At 39.3% G+C, this 19,075-nt stretch overlaps 1 protein-coding gene across 5 annotated transcripts in view; it reads right to left on the reverse strand.

Moving 5' to 3' along the window:
- Nucleotides 1-11,419, reverse strand: part of MLLT1 (MLLT1 super elongation complex subunit) — a 117,928-nt gene extending 106,509 nt beyond the window's left edge. For 2 of the 5 annotated variants that reach the window (XM_056822550.1, XM_056822549.1), the window contains exons 1-2: nt 11,211-11,419; nt 5,060-5,240 (exon numbers count right to left, since the gene is read on the reverse strand). In XM_056822550.1, coding sequence (XP_056678528.1) covers nt 5,060-5,240; nt 11,211-11,222 — 193 coding nt within the window. In that variant the 5' untranslated portion in view covers nt 11,223-11,419. Of the gene's footprint in view, nt 1-5,059; nt 5,241-7,357; nt 7,414-11,210 lie in introns of those variants that run through there. The other 3 variants (XM_056822547.1, XM_001365990.4, XM_056822548.1) reach the window with 3 other exon arrangements.
- Between the last annotated feature and the right edge of the window lie 7,656 nt (nt 11,420-19,075).

Genomic DNA, 19,075 nt, shown 5'->3' on the forward strand with positions numbered 1-19,075 from the left:
GGTGACCAGCGACTGAAAGAGATAAATACAAGATCTATAGAGAGGAGACTCACAACTTGGTGACTGGATAAAGGAAGTGAAAAAGTAAAGACTTATGAAGGAACTCTGATGACTGTACAGATGATGGTGTCTGAAATAGGAAAATGAGAAAATATGGTGGATTTGAGAGGGCAGATAAATTGTTTGGCATGCACTGAATGTGAAATGTCTATGGTACATCTATTGGGAAGGATCCTTATGTATATTCTTATATAGTATTCTTGTGAATATTCTTGAGTAGTAAGAAATATGTAACTAATTTAGGGTGAAAAAAGGTAGAAATAAAGGATACATGATGATTATATAACAATATTAATGAATAAACCATTTGAAGGAGATGAGACTCCAAATGGATATTTCTACATCCATTAGGATCCAGGTTCTGATCTGGACTTAGCCACTTACTACCTGTGTGTTCTAATTCTAAATCTAGCATTCTTTCTACTTCACTATTAACATGTACAAACTGATGTCCCTAAATATCAGGGAAGGAATTAGAGTATGGAAGAAGACTGAACTAGGTTCTAAATTCCTTAAGAAAGAAAAGAGAATGACCTGGGGCTTAGTAGATACCTACCAAAAGAATCCTGATAAGAGTGATATTTAGGTGGAATATACTTCAAAAGGAAGAAAAATTATTCTTATCAAGGTAAAGGGAAGGTCTGCAATATACGTACAGTGAGAAGCAAAAGCCTGCTTTTCCTGCTGCCTCAGTATGTTGTTGGGCATGAAAAACAGTTTATACAATATTAGAAAAAATTAGTGTCCTGGGAATGCCAGAAATAGGACCAATGTGAAGAATATTTTGTTAATTATAAAACAAGGGCTCCAAAGAATACAATGAGAGGGGAGAGAAGAATGAGAGAGGGATTTGCAGAGAGTAAAACTAAAATAGATAGGAATGAAAGATGAGTGAAATAATAGCTAGAGGTAGTAGCAAATTTCCCCTGGGCAGCCAGGGATTCTGTTATCACCAGGATTGGAAAAGGAAGAAATAGAAATTTGCTAATCTTAGAATGAGGATATAGTCTCTTTTAAATAAGTCTAATCTCTCCTTCCACTACCTAAACTACCTAAAAACAGCTATCATGCATCTCTCTCCAGGCTAAACCAATTGCTCCAACCAGCCCTCATCTGCCAGGCTTCCTTTCCTCTCACCATCCTGGCTAATCTTCTCTACATAGGCTCCTATATGTTAATGTCCTTGCTCTGACAAGGTGCCTAGAACTGAAAACAGTCTATATGTCAGTCAATAAGCATTTATTTTGAGAACATATTATGTACTCTGGTAAGCACAGAGGATATAAAGAGGCAAAAGATAGTTCCTACCCACAAAGAGCTCACAATCTAACAGGGGAGATTTGTAAACAACTATGTACAAATATTATTTCCTTTTTATTCTATATGCAGATTAAAAAAGAAATAATTAAAAGAGGGAAGAAACTAGATTAAAGGGGTTAGGAAAGGCTTCCTGAAGATGGTGTTTTAGTTGGGACTTATAGGAAGAGTACATGTGAAGTTAAGCAGACTGGAAAAGTGGGGGCAGAGTTAAAAGGGTAGGTTATTAGAACTTTGAAAGTCAAATAAAGGATTTTGTATGTGATCCTGGAGGCAATAAGGTCTCAATGGAGTTTACTGAATAAGGGGTGATATGATTGGACCTGCTATCATCATTTTGGAAAACTGCTTCGGTAGCTGAATCTCCATTCAGAATTGGGAGAAACTTTAGGCAAGTGGACCTACCAGCAGGTCACTACAATAACTAAGGTGATAAGGGCCTGAACTAGAATGATGGCAGTGTCAGAGATAAAGAGACATATTTGAGAATGGTAACAAGGGTGAAATTGATTGACCTTGGCAACAGTTTGGACATGAGGGGTGAGATATCATGAAGAACAGAGGATGACATCTAAATTGTAAACCTGAGGGACTGGAAGGATGGTGATGACCTCTAAAATAATAGGGAAGTTAGGAGGGGGTAGGGTTTAAGGGAAAAGAAAAGAGTTCAGTTTTAGATATGTTGAGTCTGTGGGACATTCAATTTGAGATGTCTGAAAGGTAAGCTGGAAATTCAAGATTGGAAGTCAGCAAAGAAAATAAAAAAGGATAGGTACATTTGAGAATCATCAATATAGGTAGTAATTAAATCCATGGAAACTGATGAGCTTATCAAATGAAGCAGTATAGAGGGAAAAAAGGGCCCAGAACAGAACAATGAGGGCATCTATATTTAGAGGGCATGATCTGGATGAGGATATAGCATAAGACTCTGAGAAGGATTGATCTGATAGGCAGGAGAACCAGGAGAGAATGGTTTACTGAAAATCTAGAGATAAAGTTATAGTATGTAGCCATTCCTTTCTTTCTTAATATTATGTATAAGATTGCATTAACTTTTTTGGCTGTCACAATACATAGAAGGCATATATTAAGCTTGCAGTTGACTAATAACCTCAGATTTTCACATGAACTATTAACTAGCCTATTTCTCCAAAATTGTACATAGGAACATAGAACTTAATGGTGGAATGAAGATGAGAGCGATTACCCTCATTTTATAGATGAGGGAACTAAACAATCTGTCCAAAAACAGAAAGGTATTTAAGTGGTAGAGCTGGAATACCTTTATAATTTACTTTTTTAATCCATGTAGAGATCTTTAGATTTATCCCTATTAGATTTCGTCTTACCAGCTGACCAATAAACATGCATATGCAACAGGAGAATAATCAATTTTTAACTGTTGTTGACATTGCATTTATTAGATGAAGAGACTTTATAAGTTTGGATCTAATGAACAGGGTCCTCTAAAATGCCCTTCTAAAAATGCCATTTAACCTCAGCTATACTATTCTCAAGACTGCTCTCAAAAATGCCACATTAGGAGGCAGCTGGGTGGCTAAGTGGATTGAGAGTCAGGCCTAGAGACAGGAGGTCCTAGGTTCAAATCTGACCTCAGACATGTCCTAACTGTGTGTGACCCTGGGCAAGTCACTTAATCCTCATTGCCTAGCCCTTACCACTCTTCTGCTTTAGAACCAATATACAATAGTGATTCTAAGGTGGAAGGTAAGGGTTTAAAAAAAAAAAAGGACAGAAGCCCTGAAAAGGGAAGCAAAATTACCCTTCATTATCTGGGAACTAATTTTCCACATTCTAAACCAGCCCAGTCTTTCTTTTCTCCTAACTACTTATTAAGCTATCTCATTTCTCTTCAAATAATTAGTCCTCCAGGATCATCCAGGATAGGAAATGGGTGCAGAGTTTCCTTTATTGACAATTGGTATAATGCACTGTAGTAGGAAAGGAAAGGAAAAACTTGTCAAAGCATTTTTCCAAGTACCTACCAAAAATAAATAAATATATATACATATATTTATATGTGGAAAGTCACTGATTGGGTAGAGAATTGTATTCAGATCTCAACTTGGCTACTTACTATCTATAAAACCTTAAACAAATCCCTTTTCCCTGGAGCCTCAGTTTCCTTATTTGTAAATAAAAGTACTAGATTAGATGATCTTTCAAAATTCCTTCTACCTCTAATCCCTATGGATCCTAAAATTCTAATAAGGAGAGAGATGAATAAAAATGAAGATCTCTAGTAATTACTTTTAGTTTTTAACAGCTGATACCCTGGAATATAGCAGATTGAGTGAATGGTGCATATATCTTCCTAAATTGGATGTCTGAGATAGAAAAAATAAGTGAAAATGGGAGTGGTGGGAAAAGATGAGCAGGGAAAGATGTAAAAAGGGTTAGCAAATAATTGACTTAAATCGAATACTTTATTAGTTACCCAATACTTGCAAAGCACTTTGTCAGGGCAGTCTCTACCCTCAAGGTAAAACTTATTAAAAAAGAAACCATAGGAGGGAGAAAAAAAGAAAGGGGGGGGATATCTGGCCCAAAAAAATATATTTTGAGGTATACCTATGCTTTTCTCATCTCTAACTGCTACCCATTGCTGCCCCCTGTTCTTGCTCAATTATCCAAGGATTATCCACAATGCTTTCCATCTCTTTGTTGACATTACCACCTGTTCCATTTACTTCATTATTGATATATCTGTTTGCTCTTAGAATTCAATCAGCAGCTTAAGTTTAAAAGGAAAAGAGGTTAGAAGTTCTCTCCTCACATTGAGACTGAGCTATCAGGAGAGAGAGCATTTAAATTTAAAAAATAGGGGGCAGCTGGGTAGCTCAGTGGATTGAGAGCCAGGCCTAGAGATGGGAAATCCTGGGTTCAAATCTGGCCTCAGGCACTGCCCAGTTGTGTGACCCTGGGCAAGTCACTTAACTCCCATTGCCTAGCCCTTACCATTCTTCTGCCTTGGAACCAATTCCAAGATGGAAGGTAAAGGTTTTAATTTAAAAAAAAAATTTTTTTAATAATTACCATTACTGTCCTCGTATATCCAGTGAAAGTGAGTCATACAGATAACAAGCTTCATAAAAAGATTAACTACTTGCTGAAATTTTACATCTTTCTGAGAGGTGATGCCTTCCATTTTGTAACAGTGAAGCTAGACCCAAGAAAGCTAGCAAAGGGCTAAAATAAGCTTTCATTTCATGAGTTTAACTTCATTATTTTGTTCCAAAATGTGTCCAGTCTCAAAATAACACCTCGAGAATTGTAAAATTATATAAGCAAACATAAATGATTTTGAACTATCCCTGTTACTCTTCACTTCTATTTTAAAAAACTAAGGAGCAAATTCAGTCATCAGTCACTGTGCCCTTTTCTTTTACCTAGAATTCAAACATTAAAGAATGTATGTCCTAATGGTCCAAATAAGAAAGAAAAAGCATTTATTTTTCAATGAAAGGTCATATACTAGTTTAATCTCCTTCTAAACAAAAGTGTCCAGAGACAAGACCTCTAAAGGAAATGTATAAAATGTGTTCTGCTGTTCCCTTAGAAAAAGTTGGAAAAAAAATTTTTGAACTATCTAAAAACTAAGGAATTTGATGATATATCCCATTCCAGGCAAGATTATGAGAACCTGGACAGCACTCACCCCGTTTGGGTTTTGGAAAGCTATCATGTAGCCGAAACACCACTCTTTCCACGAAGTGTTGGATGTCACACTGCTCTGGACCTCGAACAAACACCATCCAGTCATGAGTGAATCCCTCAGTGGTGGGCTTCTTCCTCAGCTGGGCTCGGTGTCCCAGCTCTAGCTTCACCTGTACAGTGCACTAAAAAGGGGGGAAAAAAGTTTGACTGGGGCCAACACAAAACAACCAACAGAAGAATGTGGTAGGGAAGGGTTAACAAGCTGGGACTCTAAAATGTCACACATGATCTTCTATAACAAAGAGGTTAGCAAAGAAACTATACAAAAAGCCTCTTCCATAATTCCAATATACCTTGAAGCCATCTACTTTCTTAAATTAACTTATATGCCTTTACACTCTCTTTTACCCCAAATAGAAAACAAAAAGTTACTTTTCAGGCATGCATATTATCAACAAAAACATCAGCTGTAAGTTTTCAAAGCAAAATTTTGATTTCCCATGAGGATGTAAAGGCAAAAATGAACCAACTCATTTTCACATTATAACTGCAATCAGCAGCATAGCTCACTTAACTATAGAGACCTGATTTAACACATAAATATAAAGAAACCAAATGTTTTATAGTTATATTTTAAATTCCTATTTCAAAGGGTCACCACCACATCAGCCAACCAGCACCATTTATTAAAAGCCCACTGTATGCAAATCACTCCATAAAAAAAAATTAAAAAAAAAAAAACTCCCCACAGCTCCTAAAAAGCTAACACCACAGTTGGATAGCAGGCTGTAAGTACACCCAAGGAAGAAAAGCACAAAGCAAGACAAAAATAAGTACAATGGGTAATTTAAGTGCAGAGAAGACAGACAGGATAATCAGTCAGTCAGCTTAATTCATTCACTGAACTGAAGTTTACTAAGCACCTACTATTCCACAATGCCCTGGGTGCTAATTGTGGGGAACACAAAAGATTTAAGCCCAAGTCCTTGCCCTCATGGAGCTTAGTAACAGAGCTAAAACAGGGACAAACATACCACAAAAAACTGTAATATAAAGCAGAATGTGATAAGTGCATGAATGTCATGAGAGAACCCTTCCTAGAGGAAAGAGACTGGGACACTATTGTAAAAGCTAGATCTTTCTTATGACAAAGGAAAGGAACTACTATAACAAAATATCATAAACCAGAGTCAGATGTAGTCATTGTACAAGATATTTCTGCTTGGTTGCTTTTCTTCACCACATGGAAGGATGTTTCTTTTGGCCTTTTCCCAGAAAATAGTGATGTGCTGAAGGTATCTATCTATCTATCTATCTATCTATCTATCTATCTATCTATCTATCTATCTATCTATCTATGAGAGGAGAGGAAAGGTAACTGGCTAAGTACAGGGGCAGTCCATGTGTGGAAAAGCACTTGTGAGGTTTGAAACTGGAGAGAATAGGAATGGAACTACAGTTCCCTTGGCAAAAGAAGAGTTCAACTGAGAAATAAAAAATGAGGGGAGTAAGCTACAAAGATTACAGTTGGTAAATGGCCTCAAATATGATGATTTTTAGGCTTGGTCTTATAAAAATAGAAGTTGATTTAAATTCCTGAATGATAGGATGGAAAAATATCTGAATAGGATTATTCTTGTAGTTCTCTGTAGAATACTTTCAAAGAAGAGCTATAGTTTAGGAATTGGCAGAGAAAGTCAAACAGAACTATGTAATATTTGGAAGGCTATAAGAATTGGGAAGATGGTTATATGAGGGAGAAGATGAGATTGGTTTGCATGTTAAGTCCTAAGTGTTGGTGGACATCCAAGTGTAAATGTATAACATTCAATATGGAATTAAGTATCAAATGGAAGAAAAGGTATGGATGGACAGGTAAGTTTGAGAATTGTCCATCACTGTGTATCTGTAGTGAACAAAAATCTTATTCACTGATTATAAAAGCAAATAAGTTTTAGCATATAGGAATGAGATGTGTTAATTACAAAGCTATCAGTTCTTTTTTCAACTAAAGTTGATACAAAGATTAGAGGTAAAAATATGTATTTGCAAAATAGTTTGAACTCTTTGTAGATTATGTTTGATATTCTAGGTATTAAAATTCTCAGAGAATCTCCTTGAGGGGAGGGACCACATTTTACTAATCTTTGTATTACCCACAGAGTTTTGTTTCAGGGCCCTGCACATACTAGGCACTTAATAAATATTTCTTGAATTCATTCATTCAACACAAACTATTCAAACATCATACCACTGTTAGTATCCTTTGTTCACCCATTCACAACGCTTAATAAATTACCCATTGGCTTTCTGGTTTTTGTGATTAAATTTGGGGTCCTCTACAGGACATACATGTTGCGATACAGTTACTGGAAAAGAATGGGAGAAAGCAATTTAATCAGGAAGGAAAACACAAGAGCCAAAAATAAGCCTCCCTAGCCAAAGTCAACAGGCAGCTTGGAGACAGTGGAAGGCCATTATTTCAATTCATGTGCCAAGGTGAAGGCATGGCATAAATGCCAGTCTCCTTTGTAACAGCAACCCAATCCAACCCAGTCAATGTTGTCCAAAGGTTGGACATCAGATTTTAGCCAGAAATAATTTGGCTTTTAATTGCTTCTTGACCTGACTATGTTAAGAAGGAACATTGCCTCAGCCTGGAATATATATATATATACATATATATATATATATCAATCATCCATTCACCAAGTGAGAACTGTACTGATAACTGTCCCATAAAAGATTATGAGCTCAAAGATACTTTAGACCTTTCCTGCCATACAGAAGGAATCAAGCACTGAAAAAACATTTAGTTATTCAAGGAATATAATGAGGGGTTAAGAAATTTTGTCACCTGCTTAACTACAATTTATTTTGTAACTACAATATGTTGTTGTTGGCATGTGGCCAGATCATATATTAGGATATATGATTTAATCAATTTTGTATCCAGGAGATGGAATATTCATTTTATATCCTACCCATTCCTTATTCCACCTCCTGATTTCTGTTCATTTCTTTGAATGTGAGAACAAAGAGGTAAGATTACATAGTACAGAGTGCTGGACTTTTGAGTCAAGGCCTGGGTTCTAATCCTACTTTCAACACTGGCAGTGTGATCATAGTCACTCAATCTCTTTGAGATGGTTTCCTTACCTATAAAAAGGTACTTGCTCTACCTATATCACATAGCTGTTATGAGGAAAGTACCTTGGAAACTTCACATATATTTGTGATTTGGGTTACTGTTTAATCCATTTAGTTGTTTCTTTAGAGTTCTTATAAAAGACGGATAGCAGAAGCAGTAAAACAAATGGTTAAGTCAAGCTTGGAAGGTCTGAGAACTTAATTTATTCTTTAATATGAAAGTGTTTAAGGAAAGGACGGTAAAATTCTTTCCAGGTATCAACACCATCTGATAGAAAGTACCACGGAAGGCTCTCACAATCATTAGCTGAAAATGTTTTCCTATTTACTACCCTTGCTCAAAATTTGTGAGGATCCCCTTTCCCTAAAAATTACAAAAGAAAATAACTCAAACAGCTTTTTTTGGACCATTCCCAAAAACTTCTGGTTATTCCATGCCAATGCCAACATATACCTCAAGGGTGGAACTCTGAAAGCAACAGGGGAACATGGAAATGAGCAGATCTTTTACTTCAATACTGCAAATGCTGTCTCCCTTAATCCTGAGCCCCACAGAGAGGTCTTTACCTACTAGTTTATATATAACACTTCCATTCATTTCTAGTGGGAATTCTTTCCAACAGATGCACTTTCCTCTGAGAATTCACACATTACTGCATGATATAATTACCTCTTAATAATAATAAGTTTTGTTATTGCCTCTAATTCCCTAAAATAAAACAATCCCATTCCCTACTAGGGGATCATATTATTCTCCTTTCTGTTAAATCCTAATGGATCTATAAGTTTGGAGAAATGCACCCTCTTAAGCTACCCATATGTGGAAAATACAAATGAGAAAAGTAATGCTTCAGCAACTTTTTAATGTCAGCACAAACCAAACTTCTCAGAATTGCTCTCTCAGTACTTTGGACCTTTGGATCCATTAAGGGACCATACCAAAGAGCCACTTGATCATGCAGACAAAAATCATAACTAGACAAACATCATCTACTCTTCTCAGCCAAATATGTAATACTAAGGAATGCTAGCTCAGGGGCATGGACAATGTAAAGGGTCAGGAACCTTTTGCTGACTGCCATATAAGGCAAAGACATTTTCTAATCTAAGAGTTGGGACCCTGTAGACTATCTAGACCAACCCAAACCTGAATGAGAATTCTCTTTATGTCAACCAGCCTTTGCTTGAAGAGCTCAAATTTGAGACACTATTACTTCCCAGAGGGCAGCCATTCCACCCCTGGAAACCTCTCATTGTTAGGAAGTTCCTCCTTGCAACCAACCTTGTGTCTCAGAGCCACAGAAGTAGAAATATAAAAAATCTTCTGAAGAATGCAAATATGGTTTTTCCAGGCTATTAGCTAAATGGATACAAGTGTGTATAGGTCCTTCAAAATGGGTAAGGAGTCATGTAATAACAGAGATGGTATAATCCTAAAGGAGGGAGAATATCATCAGGATTGTGCCAATTGATTAGGTAGGTACAGGGCTGCAGTTCAAGGTGTTTTGTTATTGTTAGGAGGAAAAAACCCTCAACAACTCTTAATACAGGGCAGAGGTAGCAAGCAGTTACTTCTGCAAGAGTTTGCAAGCTCACCAAGCTTTCTGTAAAAAAAACATCAACGAAGATCTATAAATTTTTCCTTTTCCAAAATAAACTCCACACTACCTCTCATTTGGAACCCTTGAGTCCCTCAGCCTGGCACATTTCAATATTCAGGGGCAGCATACATACCCCCTTTAAGGTAAAAAGGCAAAGGTCAGTCAGCAACAAAATCACACATTTGATCCCTCTCAGCTACAGCTACTAAAAAATGCCTGTGTCAGTTAATTCTCCTGAGCTCTAAATTCACCTGGGCTCTAAAACACTACTGCTTTAGCAAAAAAAAAAAAAGATACTGTCAATCACCTTAGCACTGTGACCTTGTCTTACTTAATAACATGGATATTTCAACTTGACTCCCTCTTCAAATCTCCCCCCTCCCACTCCCTTGGATAACCTATGGAAAGGTGAGGGGATTGGGAAGAATAACCAAATTTTGAGGGTCATAGGAGAAAGATGACCCCGGTTTTCACAGACAAAGAGGATAAGAAATGGTTTCAAGTTTAAGGAGTAAGATGGCCCTGGGTTTTTGAAAAAGGAAGTTGAAGAAGAGGAAAGGTTGAAGGTGGGGAAAAGATGACACTGGGAAGGTTTTGAAGATAGGTGGGGTGTGTGTTGGGGGGGGGGGGGCGGAATGATTCCCTGGGGTTTCGAAAGTGGTGGGGGAAAAATCATAGGCTGATGTCTATCAAGAGCCGGAAGGGACCTCTGGGGCCGTCTTAATTCCATCCCCTAATTTTACTTACAGATGATCTTTGGATTTTGAAGGTATACGGGAGGTGACCCTAGGGATTTTGCAGGGGGATGGGAGAAGAGGGTAAAAAGTAGGAAAATGAGGGAGAAGGAGCTTGAATTAGAAGGTGAGAGAAATGACCCCGGTGTTTTTGAAGAAACGAGCGGGGAGATTGGTTTTTGTTTTTGTTTTTTTTATTGTTGAGAGGATACGGGGAGGAAGAAATCCCAGTTTTAACGAAGGGTGGAGTGCGTGTGTTTGTTTTTAGGAGATATAAGCAATGACCCCTGGGTTTGGTTGGGAGGGGGATGGGTAATCCTAAATATGTGGAATTTAGTGGGGGGGTGGTCCCGATTTGGGAGGGAGGCGCCAAGGCAGGATATCTAGTGTAAGCGAAGCACGCCCTCCCCAAAAGAAGGGCCAGAGGTGAAGAGCAGACTGGAGCAGAGAAGTACCAGGGCCGGGTACCGGGAAGGGGGGGAGGGGACGGGCTTGGGAGAGGAGGGGGCTCTGAGGCCCGGAGTAGGGCATGCTTGGAAGGGCCGGGGACCCGGACAGAAGAGCTCCAGGGGAGAGTGAGGGGAATGGAGGCCGGGGGCCGGACCAGGGCGGGAGGGGGGGGGGGCGTGCGAGGCAAGGGACCCCAGGCCCGGCGGCGCCTCCTCACCTGATTGTCCATGGCTGGCGCCCCGCCCCCGCCCCCCGGGCCCCGCGTCGTCCGCCTCCTCCGCCTGCTTCTCCCAGCAGCCGCTGCCGCCGCCTCAGCTCACGGCCGGCCCGCCGCCCTCATTGTCTGTCAGGCGCCGCCGCCACCGCCGCCGCCACCACCACCGCCGCTCCCCGGCCGCCCGCCCGCCGCCCGCCGCCCGCCCCGCGGAACCGGAAACCGACACGACCCGGGTCGCGAACCGACCGCGGCCCCCGCCGCCTGCTCGGGCCCGGTCGACCGAACTGACGGCAGCCACGGCCACTGAGCAGCCGGGGCTGGCGTTTGGGGGGCGGGTCTTCCGGCCATCCTGGGGGAACCCGACTGCGGTCGGAGGGACGAGGCCAACAGCCAATGGGAACCAGGTTTCAGGAGGGGCGGGGCGAGGGGCCGAGGGAGGCGAGGGACTGCGAGTGGAGGGAGAGACTCTAGGGATTAGGAGGTGTGCGGCGCACGTGGAGGGAGGGAAAGAGGATGGGCGGAGGGGCGGTGCGGCCGGCAGGGGGCGCCGCGTCTCCCAGGTTTCTGAGCTCTACGGACTGTCAGCTCCTCCCTAGCCAAGGCAAAGGCCACGAGGATCGGACCCGCGTGGGCCGGTTGAGGGGGAAGGGCAGGGAGACCCAGAGGAAAACCTCCTTCCTATGAACCTTCACCTTCTGAAGGCCACTTTCCAAAGTGGGGACTAGGTCCTTGAGTGAAGCCTATTCTCCACAATGGATGAACAATCCAGAACAAATAATAATTCTCCCTCTCCCTCTCCCTCTCCCTCTCCCTCTCCCCCTCTCCTCTCCCTCCTTTATTCCACCCCACTAAATGCGGGTAAAAATTGGAAGACTTAAGGCTCTAAGCGGGAAAGGAACTCACCCCCAACACACCCTGACAACTTGACCATGATCCTTCTATTTCCTGAACTCCATCCACTTATTTTTGTCCAATTTCAGCCACACAACAACATGAATTTACCTTGGATTCTCCCCCACCCACAGATTTAAACATCTTTCATTTGATACAATGGGCATGTATGCCATTTCACTATATACAATGGGCATTTGTAAAAGGGCCACCATGTAGATAATTTTGTGTGGTTATGTACCAACTGTCTATTGCAGAATACATTTGAGAATACATTTTGTTAAGGATTTTGTTGAAAAGTATCAGTTGTGCCAAAATTTAATATAATTAATATATTTGTTTTATATTAATTTGAAGGATGTTATGGAATTCAGGGTGGATCCCTCAATGAATAGCATGCAGGAGACAGAAAGACCTTTATTCAAACCCAACATCAGAACTTGCTAGTTGTGTAACTCTGGACAAGGGCAAATCATGGCTGTCTGCCTCAGTTTTCTCATCTAGAAATGGGATTAATAATATCACCTGTCGTCTAGGATTAGTGCTATATACGTGCTAGCAAAGGAGAGCGAGGGGGCAGAGCTACAGACAACTTTTATCTTCCCTACAATGTAAAGTGAGAAGGAAAATGGGAAGCTGGGATTTAGAGTTCTGGGGAGCAAATTCTAATTATATGATAATATCCTTCAACTTAAGTTAATGTATCTTTAAAAAGTATTAATTATATAAAGTTTTAGCACAACAAATACTTTCCAACAAAATCCTTTACAAAATGTATCTCAAAAACTCAATTTCTGGATTGTCAAAAGAAAGAAGCACCCATAACTTGGGAAGGATAGTAATAGTTAATAATAATAATCAGCATTGATATGTCACTTTAAGACTTGCTTATCTCATAATCCTCACAACAACCTTGTGAGAAAGATGCTGTTATCCCCATTTTACAGATAGGGAAACTTAGGGTTAAGATGAGTAAGTGACTTCCCCAGAGTTTTACAGCCATGGTCTGAGGCAGAACTTGAACTCAAGTCTTTCTGACTTAATCTAACTTGGAAACAGACAGGTCTCTCACCCAGCACCATCTTGCTGGCCATGCAATTAATTTTAACAACTAGGTTTGACCAGCAATTTTGTTGCTTCTCCATATTGACTTTATTGATGTTATTACTTGGTTATTATATTTTGTTATTGTTGTTTGGTTATTTCAGTTGTATCTGAATTTTTGTGACCTCATTTGGGTTTTTCTTGGCAAAGATAATGGAGTAGTTTGCCATTTCCTTCTCCAGTTCACTTTACAAATGAAGAACTGGGCCAAAAAGGGTTGTGACTTGCCTAGGGCCACATAGCTAGTGTCGAAGGCCAGATTTAACTAAGAAAGATGAGTCTTCCAGACTCCAGGCTTGGGACTTTATCCACTGTACCTCTTGGCATTGCTGTGAATCTGATTCTTATAAGAAGGAACTGGTGGCTAATGTATAATTGAAAATCTGTTACCCTAAAAAAAAGAACTAAATTTCTCAGGAGCCCACTGACTTCCTGACCTTACATACTTCCTATAGACAGGGGATATTAGGCAAGGACATGAAGGGTCCCACCTCTTTACTTCCTGTCCCAAGCTTGGTGGTGGTAAGGCAGGTGTTTGAACTGGCTATCAGCCATGAGCACATGGTCTTTATTTTGTATCTTTATTCCTTGATTTCTAATGATCTTTAATAAATCTCTTAAAATATAATATTTTTATTATTGAGATTTAATTTAAACTTTTACATTGATGGTAACCACTAGTTGGAACCTCTCAATTTTTTAAGATAGCCTAGATAAAAATTTTTTAAGCTACAGTTCCCCTGCCAAGGCTTTTTGCCCACCCCACCCACCCTCTCAAACTCCAAACTCTCTTTGGAGCTGCTGCCTTTTTCTTCAATCCCTTTTTGCCTGGTTGCCCTCCCTATGGGCCTGGCTGTTTCAAGTTTGAGGACTCTTGCCAGTCTGTTTGAGCCCTTGTTCGTGTTCCTGGTTCCTCGTTGCTGACTGGTGTCACTGATACTGCTTCCTCCTGACCTTCTCAATCCAGATTGTTCAACTGGCCCCAGGTCCCAGGCTGCTGGTAGCTGCCTCTGTGTCTTCAGAATCACAAACCAACTGGTAAAAACTAGGGTGTTCTTTCCTTCAGCCTCCATGTGGCAGGGGACTGGGGGGGAGGGGGGTCAAGGGAAGAAGGAAGTTAGTCTTCCATACAGAAAGCTAATTACAAGCAGGGCATATTCTATGAAAGAGCAGTGCATTACCTATTTCAAACAGCTTCCAGCTTTAGGATGTTTTTTCATGAGTGCACTGATCCTTTCACTTATCTTGCCTGAGATTCAGGGGAGAAATTCATCTCCCTGCAACTCTTTGCCATTTGGGCCTGCCCAGTTTGAGATTCCTAAAACCCATGTTCTCCCTCGCTATGGGAGATACCACTGTGCTGACAATGGGGATCTGAATTTAGAGAAAGGAACTTTAAGAGACTAGAGGTGAAGATTTTAAGCCTTTTCAGACTCCATTGTTTTTTATGAAAGTCTCTGTATTTTGTTGATTGTTTTGTATAAGATTTAATTTTGTTGTTTTATGTTACACTGAATCAGTTTAATCTACTGTGTTTTAACTTAGATATATTCTGTTACCTTTCCCCTATAACTATACTGAACAAAATATTGTAAAGCCCATAAACAGCTTTTTCTAACATTTTGCATTTGTTGTGTCACATAGATGATGGATGAACTCAACCTGGCTAACAACCTTTGGAGAATTTAATAAGCTAAGAATTTAAATGGTAATTCTAAGGGGTCTTCAGAAATAATTTTAATTAACTAGTTTCTGAATGGATGATTCTTTTATATTTATATTATTAAAAATGTTGTATTAAAGGTAGAGAAAGAAAGAAATGTTCCTACCAAGGTGTTTCTATGAAGCAGGAAGCCAAAAAGAGCTCCTGCAAAATTCTTCAGTTTAATTTACTTCCATCAGAACAATCTAGATTTCTTGGTAATGTTCTAGACCCAAATAAGTTTTACTTTGTTAAAAAATATATTTGCCAAGGTTGAAAGATTTGCTATGTCTGTAAAAATTGTGACAAATATCCATCAGTTCATAGATTTTTTTTTTGTCATATAGCAACTTCTATGAAATATGATAGTGGGTTTGTGTGCTATTGTAATTAATTGGGGCTATTGTGAATTTTGGGGACTTTGGTACTCCTTTGAATGTGCATTATCTACTGTATTACTGTTTTATTCTGAAAATCATTTGTATGCACACAGTGGTTAAGTTAAAAAGGAAATGGATATCATTTTTTTGGTGAGAATATTTTTCTTTAGCTTTTTTTTATTTTGCAGTAATATAAGTTTAAAATACATTTGCTATAATGTCAATGCATACCCAGAAAGCTTTAGACTATAAAAATGATGCCACTGATTGTTTAAAAAAAATTATAGAACTTTGCTTAATGATTCTATCTGATTCCAGGACAAGAGAATACAAAAAGATCCATTGCTCAGTGCCAAAGAAGCACAAAGCTAAACTGCATAGTGCCAATTGAGCTCAAAGTCAAAGAGACTAACCAGTTCCAATGGGATTGATGAAAATTTTGAGCCAAGACAAGAGGACTCGAACTTGTTTGGGGTTCAAGGTTGTAGCTGTTTAATGTGTCTTAAAGGCAGGTCTTCCTTGTCCCACATTCTACTGAGTATCTCAAATTTGGCTCCTATAATTTAGTCCCTTTTCTGTCTTTCATGGTGTGGCAAACTTTCTATAGTCCTAACTACTGATTGGGAAAATGCATAATTGCTTAAATAATTTTAATTGGGCCCTGATTCAAGGACCTGTTATAGATTTATTTTTCCTTTACTTAGAATTTTTACACATAAGTCTTTGATAGTCTATATTTCATCCAAAAATTACCTTTTTTTAATCTGGATTTTTTTTAATGTTTTTGATTTATCTTGCCAATTGATTCATACACCTCATAACTCAGCCATGCATTCCTAAGTTATCCCTGTGTTTTTCAACACCCTCTTCAGGAGGAATGTATAATTATTCTAAATTGCAAAGTTTCAATTATTTTTTAGGGAGGAATCCTTTTATTTTTTTTAACATTATTTTATTTGGTCATTTCCAAACATTATTCATTGGAAACAAAGATCATTTTCTTTTCCTACCCCCCCTCCCACCACCTCTCCCATAGCCAATTCCACTGGGTATCACATGTGTCCTTGATTCGAACCCATTTCCATGTTATTGGTATTTGCATTAGAGTGTTCATTTAGAGTCTCTCCTCAGTCATATCCCCTCAACCCCAGTTTAAATTATTTTTGAGAGTAATGTTAGGTTAAGAAACATACTAGATCTCCAAATCCAGAAAATGAACTGTTTGGAGAAGATATGAAGATGCCTCCACAGACCACAAGCTGCACCAGAAGATCTAGAGTGAACTTTGGGGTGTGGTGATTTGAACTATGTGGGGTTTGAATGCATTTTGTTTTGTATGTACACTCTTCAAAGGGGACTGCCCCCTAACTGGCTTTCTGTCAATGTGCCTAGCAATCATTGGTTTTGTTCTCGTTTCCTTTTATCTTCAAATTATTGTAATTTCAAAGTTGGTTATATTTACAAGATCCTTTAGAGAGACTAGTCTTCCATGGATCTCGGGGGGTGGGGAATTGTATAATTGAAAATCTGTTACCCTAAAAAAAACAAACTACTTTTCCCAGGAGCCTGCTGACTTTCTGTCCTTAGATACTTCCTATAGATAGGGGATATTAGGCAAGGACATGAAGGGTCCCACCTCTTTACTTCCTGTCCCAAGCTTAGTGGTGGTAAGGCAGGTGTTTGAACTGGCTATCAGCCATGAGCATGTGGTCTTTATTTTGTATCTTCTTTATTCCTTGATTTCTAATGATCTTTAATAAATCTCTTAAAATATAATGTTTTTATTATTGAGATTTAATTTTAACTTTTACACCAAGGAGTTATGGTAGAGTGGGTGAAGACTGAAAGTGAGTGGAATCCTGGGTTTCCCATATTTGAGACTGAGGAGAAAAAACCCACAGGGTCTAATGAACACCCCAGATGTTTCAGATACACATTTCAAATGGTTCAAAGGATGGCAAATAGGATCCCATGAACTAAAACTCAACAGGGGAAGTCAGCCCCAGAATGAGGAAAGGGTGGGGATGAGAATGGGGGACATTAAAGAATAAAGACACAAAACAATTCTAAGGAGAAGAAAAAATGAGAATTATCTGAAGAAATGTGAATCCAATGAGAACTCATGAACCAATATACACACTTAGATATGCAAATGTATAGAAGATTGAAGCAAGGGCAAATAATAAGCAATTTAAGTGTGTTCAAAAATAATATTGGGCTTACTAGAGCTCAAAGTGAGCTTAGGCTAGCAAGCAAAACTAAGAACATCAGAAAAGAGGGGTTTTTAAAGCCCTATTTAAAGCAAAAAAGAAGATCAAAGAAGATTTAGACTGCTTGAGATGGATGGAATGTTGATACTTGACAAGTGAGAGAAGGCAGAATTGCTCAGCACTTTGTTGTTGAATTGTTTTAGTCCTGATTGACCCTTTGTGACCCCATTTGGGGGTTTTCTTGGCAAAGATATTGAAGGGCTTTGCCATTTCTTTCTCCAGTTCATTTTACAGATGTGAAATTGAAGCAAACAGGAGTAGCTTGCCCAGCTATTAAATGCCTGAGGTCGAATTTGAACTCAGATCTTCCTGACTTCTGGCCTAATAGTCTATCCACTGTGCTACCCAGCTACCCCTTCCACACTTAATTTGGTTCTTTTTTCTCTGAGAAAGAGAATGGCCTCTGTACTGGAAATAACAGAACAAATATGGCTAACAAGTTGAGTCAGGAGATAGTAAAAGAGCTAGTAGTTGCTTTTAATAAATTCAAATGATCTAATTCAGATTAAATATATCCTTGGTCCTGAAATCCATCTCTCAACTCCTAACTGCTGATACTTTCCCTCTGTTGTTTATTTCCAATTTAACCTGCATTTATTTTTATATTCGCAGGTAGGCGAATAGACTGCCAGGCCTAGAGTCAGGAAGACTCATCTTCCTGAGTTCAAATCTGGTCTCAGACACTTATTTGCTGTGTGACCCTGGGCAAGTCACTTAACTGCCTTAGTTTCTTCGTCTGGAAAAATGATCTGGAGAAGGAAATGGCAAACTACTCCCAAGTATCTCTACCAAGTAAATGCCAGCTGGAGCTATGACTCAAACAACAACACCATCAAAATGTACCAGGCACTGTGATAAGTGTTGGGGATGCAAAGAAAGACAAAAGATAGCCCCTATGAACAAACAAGCTATGTACAGGATAAATAGAAAATAGCCAACAGAAGGAAGGCACTAGAATTTAGAGGGATTAGGAAAGATTTTGGGTTAAAGTTGAGACTGTACCTGGGACTTAAAGGAAGAGGAAGGATGAGGGACAGCCAGAGAAAATACCTGGAGCTGTGAGATGGAGGGCCAGCAAAGAAACCACTGTCGATGGATCAAAGATTAAGGTTTAGGAATGTAAAGTGTAAGAAGGCTGGAAAGGAATGGAGGGAGATGGAATTAGGGGGGAGGTAGAGCTAGAGGGGTATGAAGGGCTTTGAACACCAGAATATTTTATATTTGATGCTAGAGGCAATAGTAGGTATCCACTGGAGTTTATTGAGTAGGGGGAGTGATTTGCTCTGTCCTTTGCTTTAGGAAAATCACTTTGGTAACTGAATAGAGGATGGAGTTGAATGGGAGAGACTTGTGTCACATGGACCCACAAGAAAACTGGCAACAGTTCAGATGTGAAAAAATAAGGGCCTACACGAAGATGGTGGCAGTATCAAAGAAGAAAAGGGGATGTGTTGGAGAGATGTTGTGAAGGTAAAATTGACAAGCCTTGGCAACAGGAATTGAGCTTATGAGCCTAGA

This window comes from Monodelphis domestica, chromosome 3 (assembly GCF_027887165.1).
Source record: "Monodelphis domestica isolate mMonDom1 chromosome 3, mMonDom1.pri, whole genome shotgun sequence".
Taxonomy (NCBI): Eukaryota; Metazoa; Chordata; class Mammalia; order Didelphimorphia; family Didelphidae; genus Monodelphis; species Monodelphis domestica.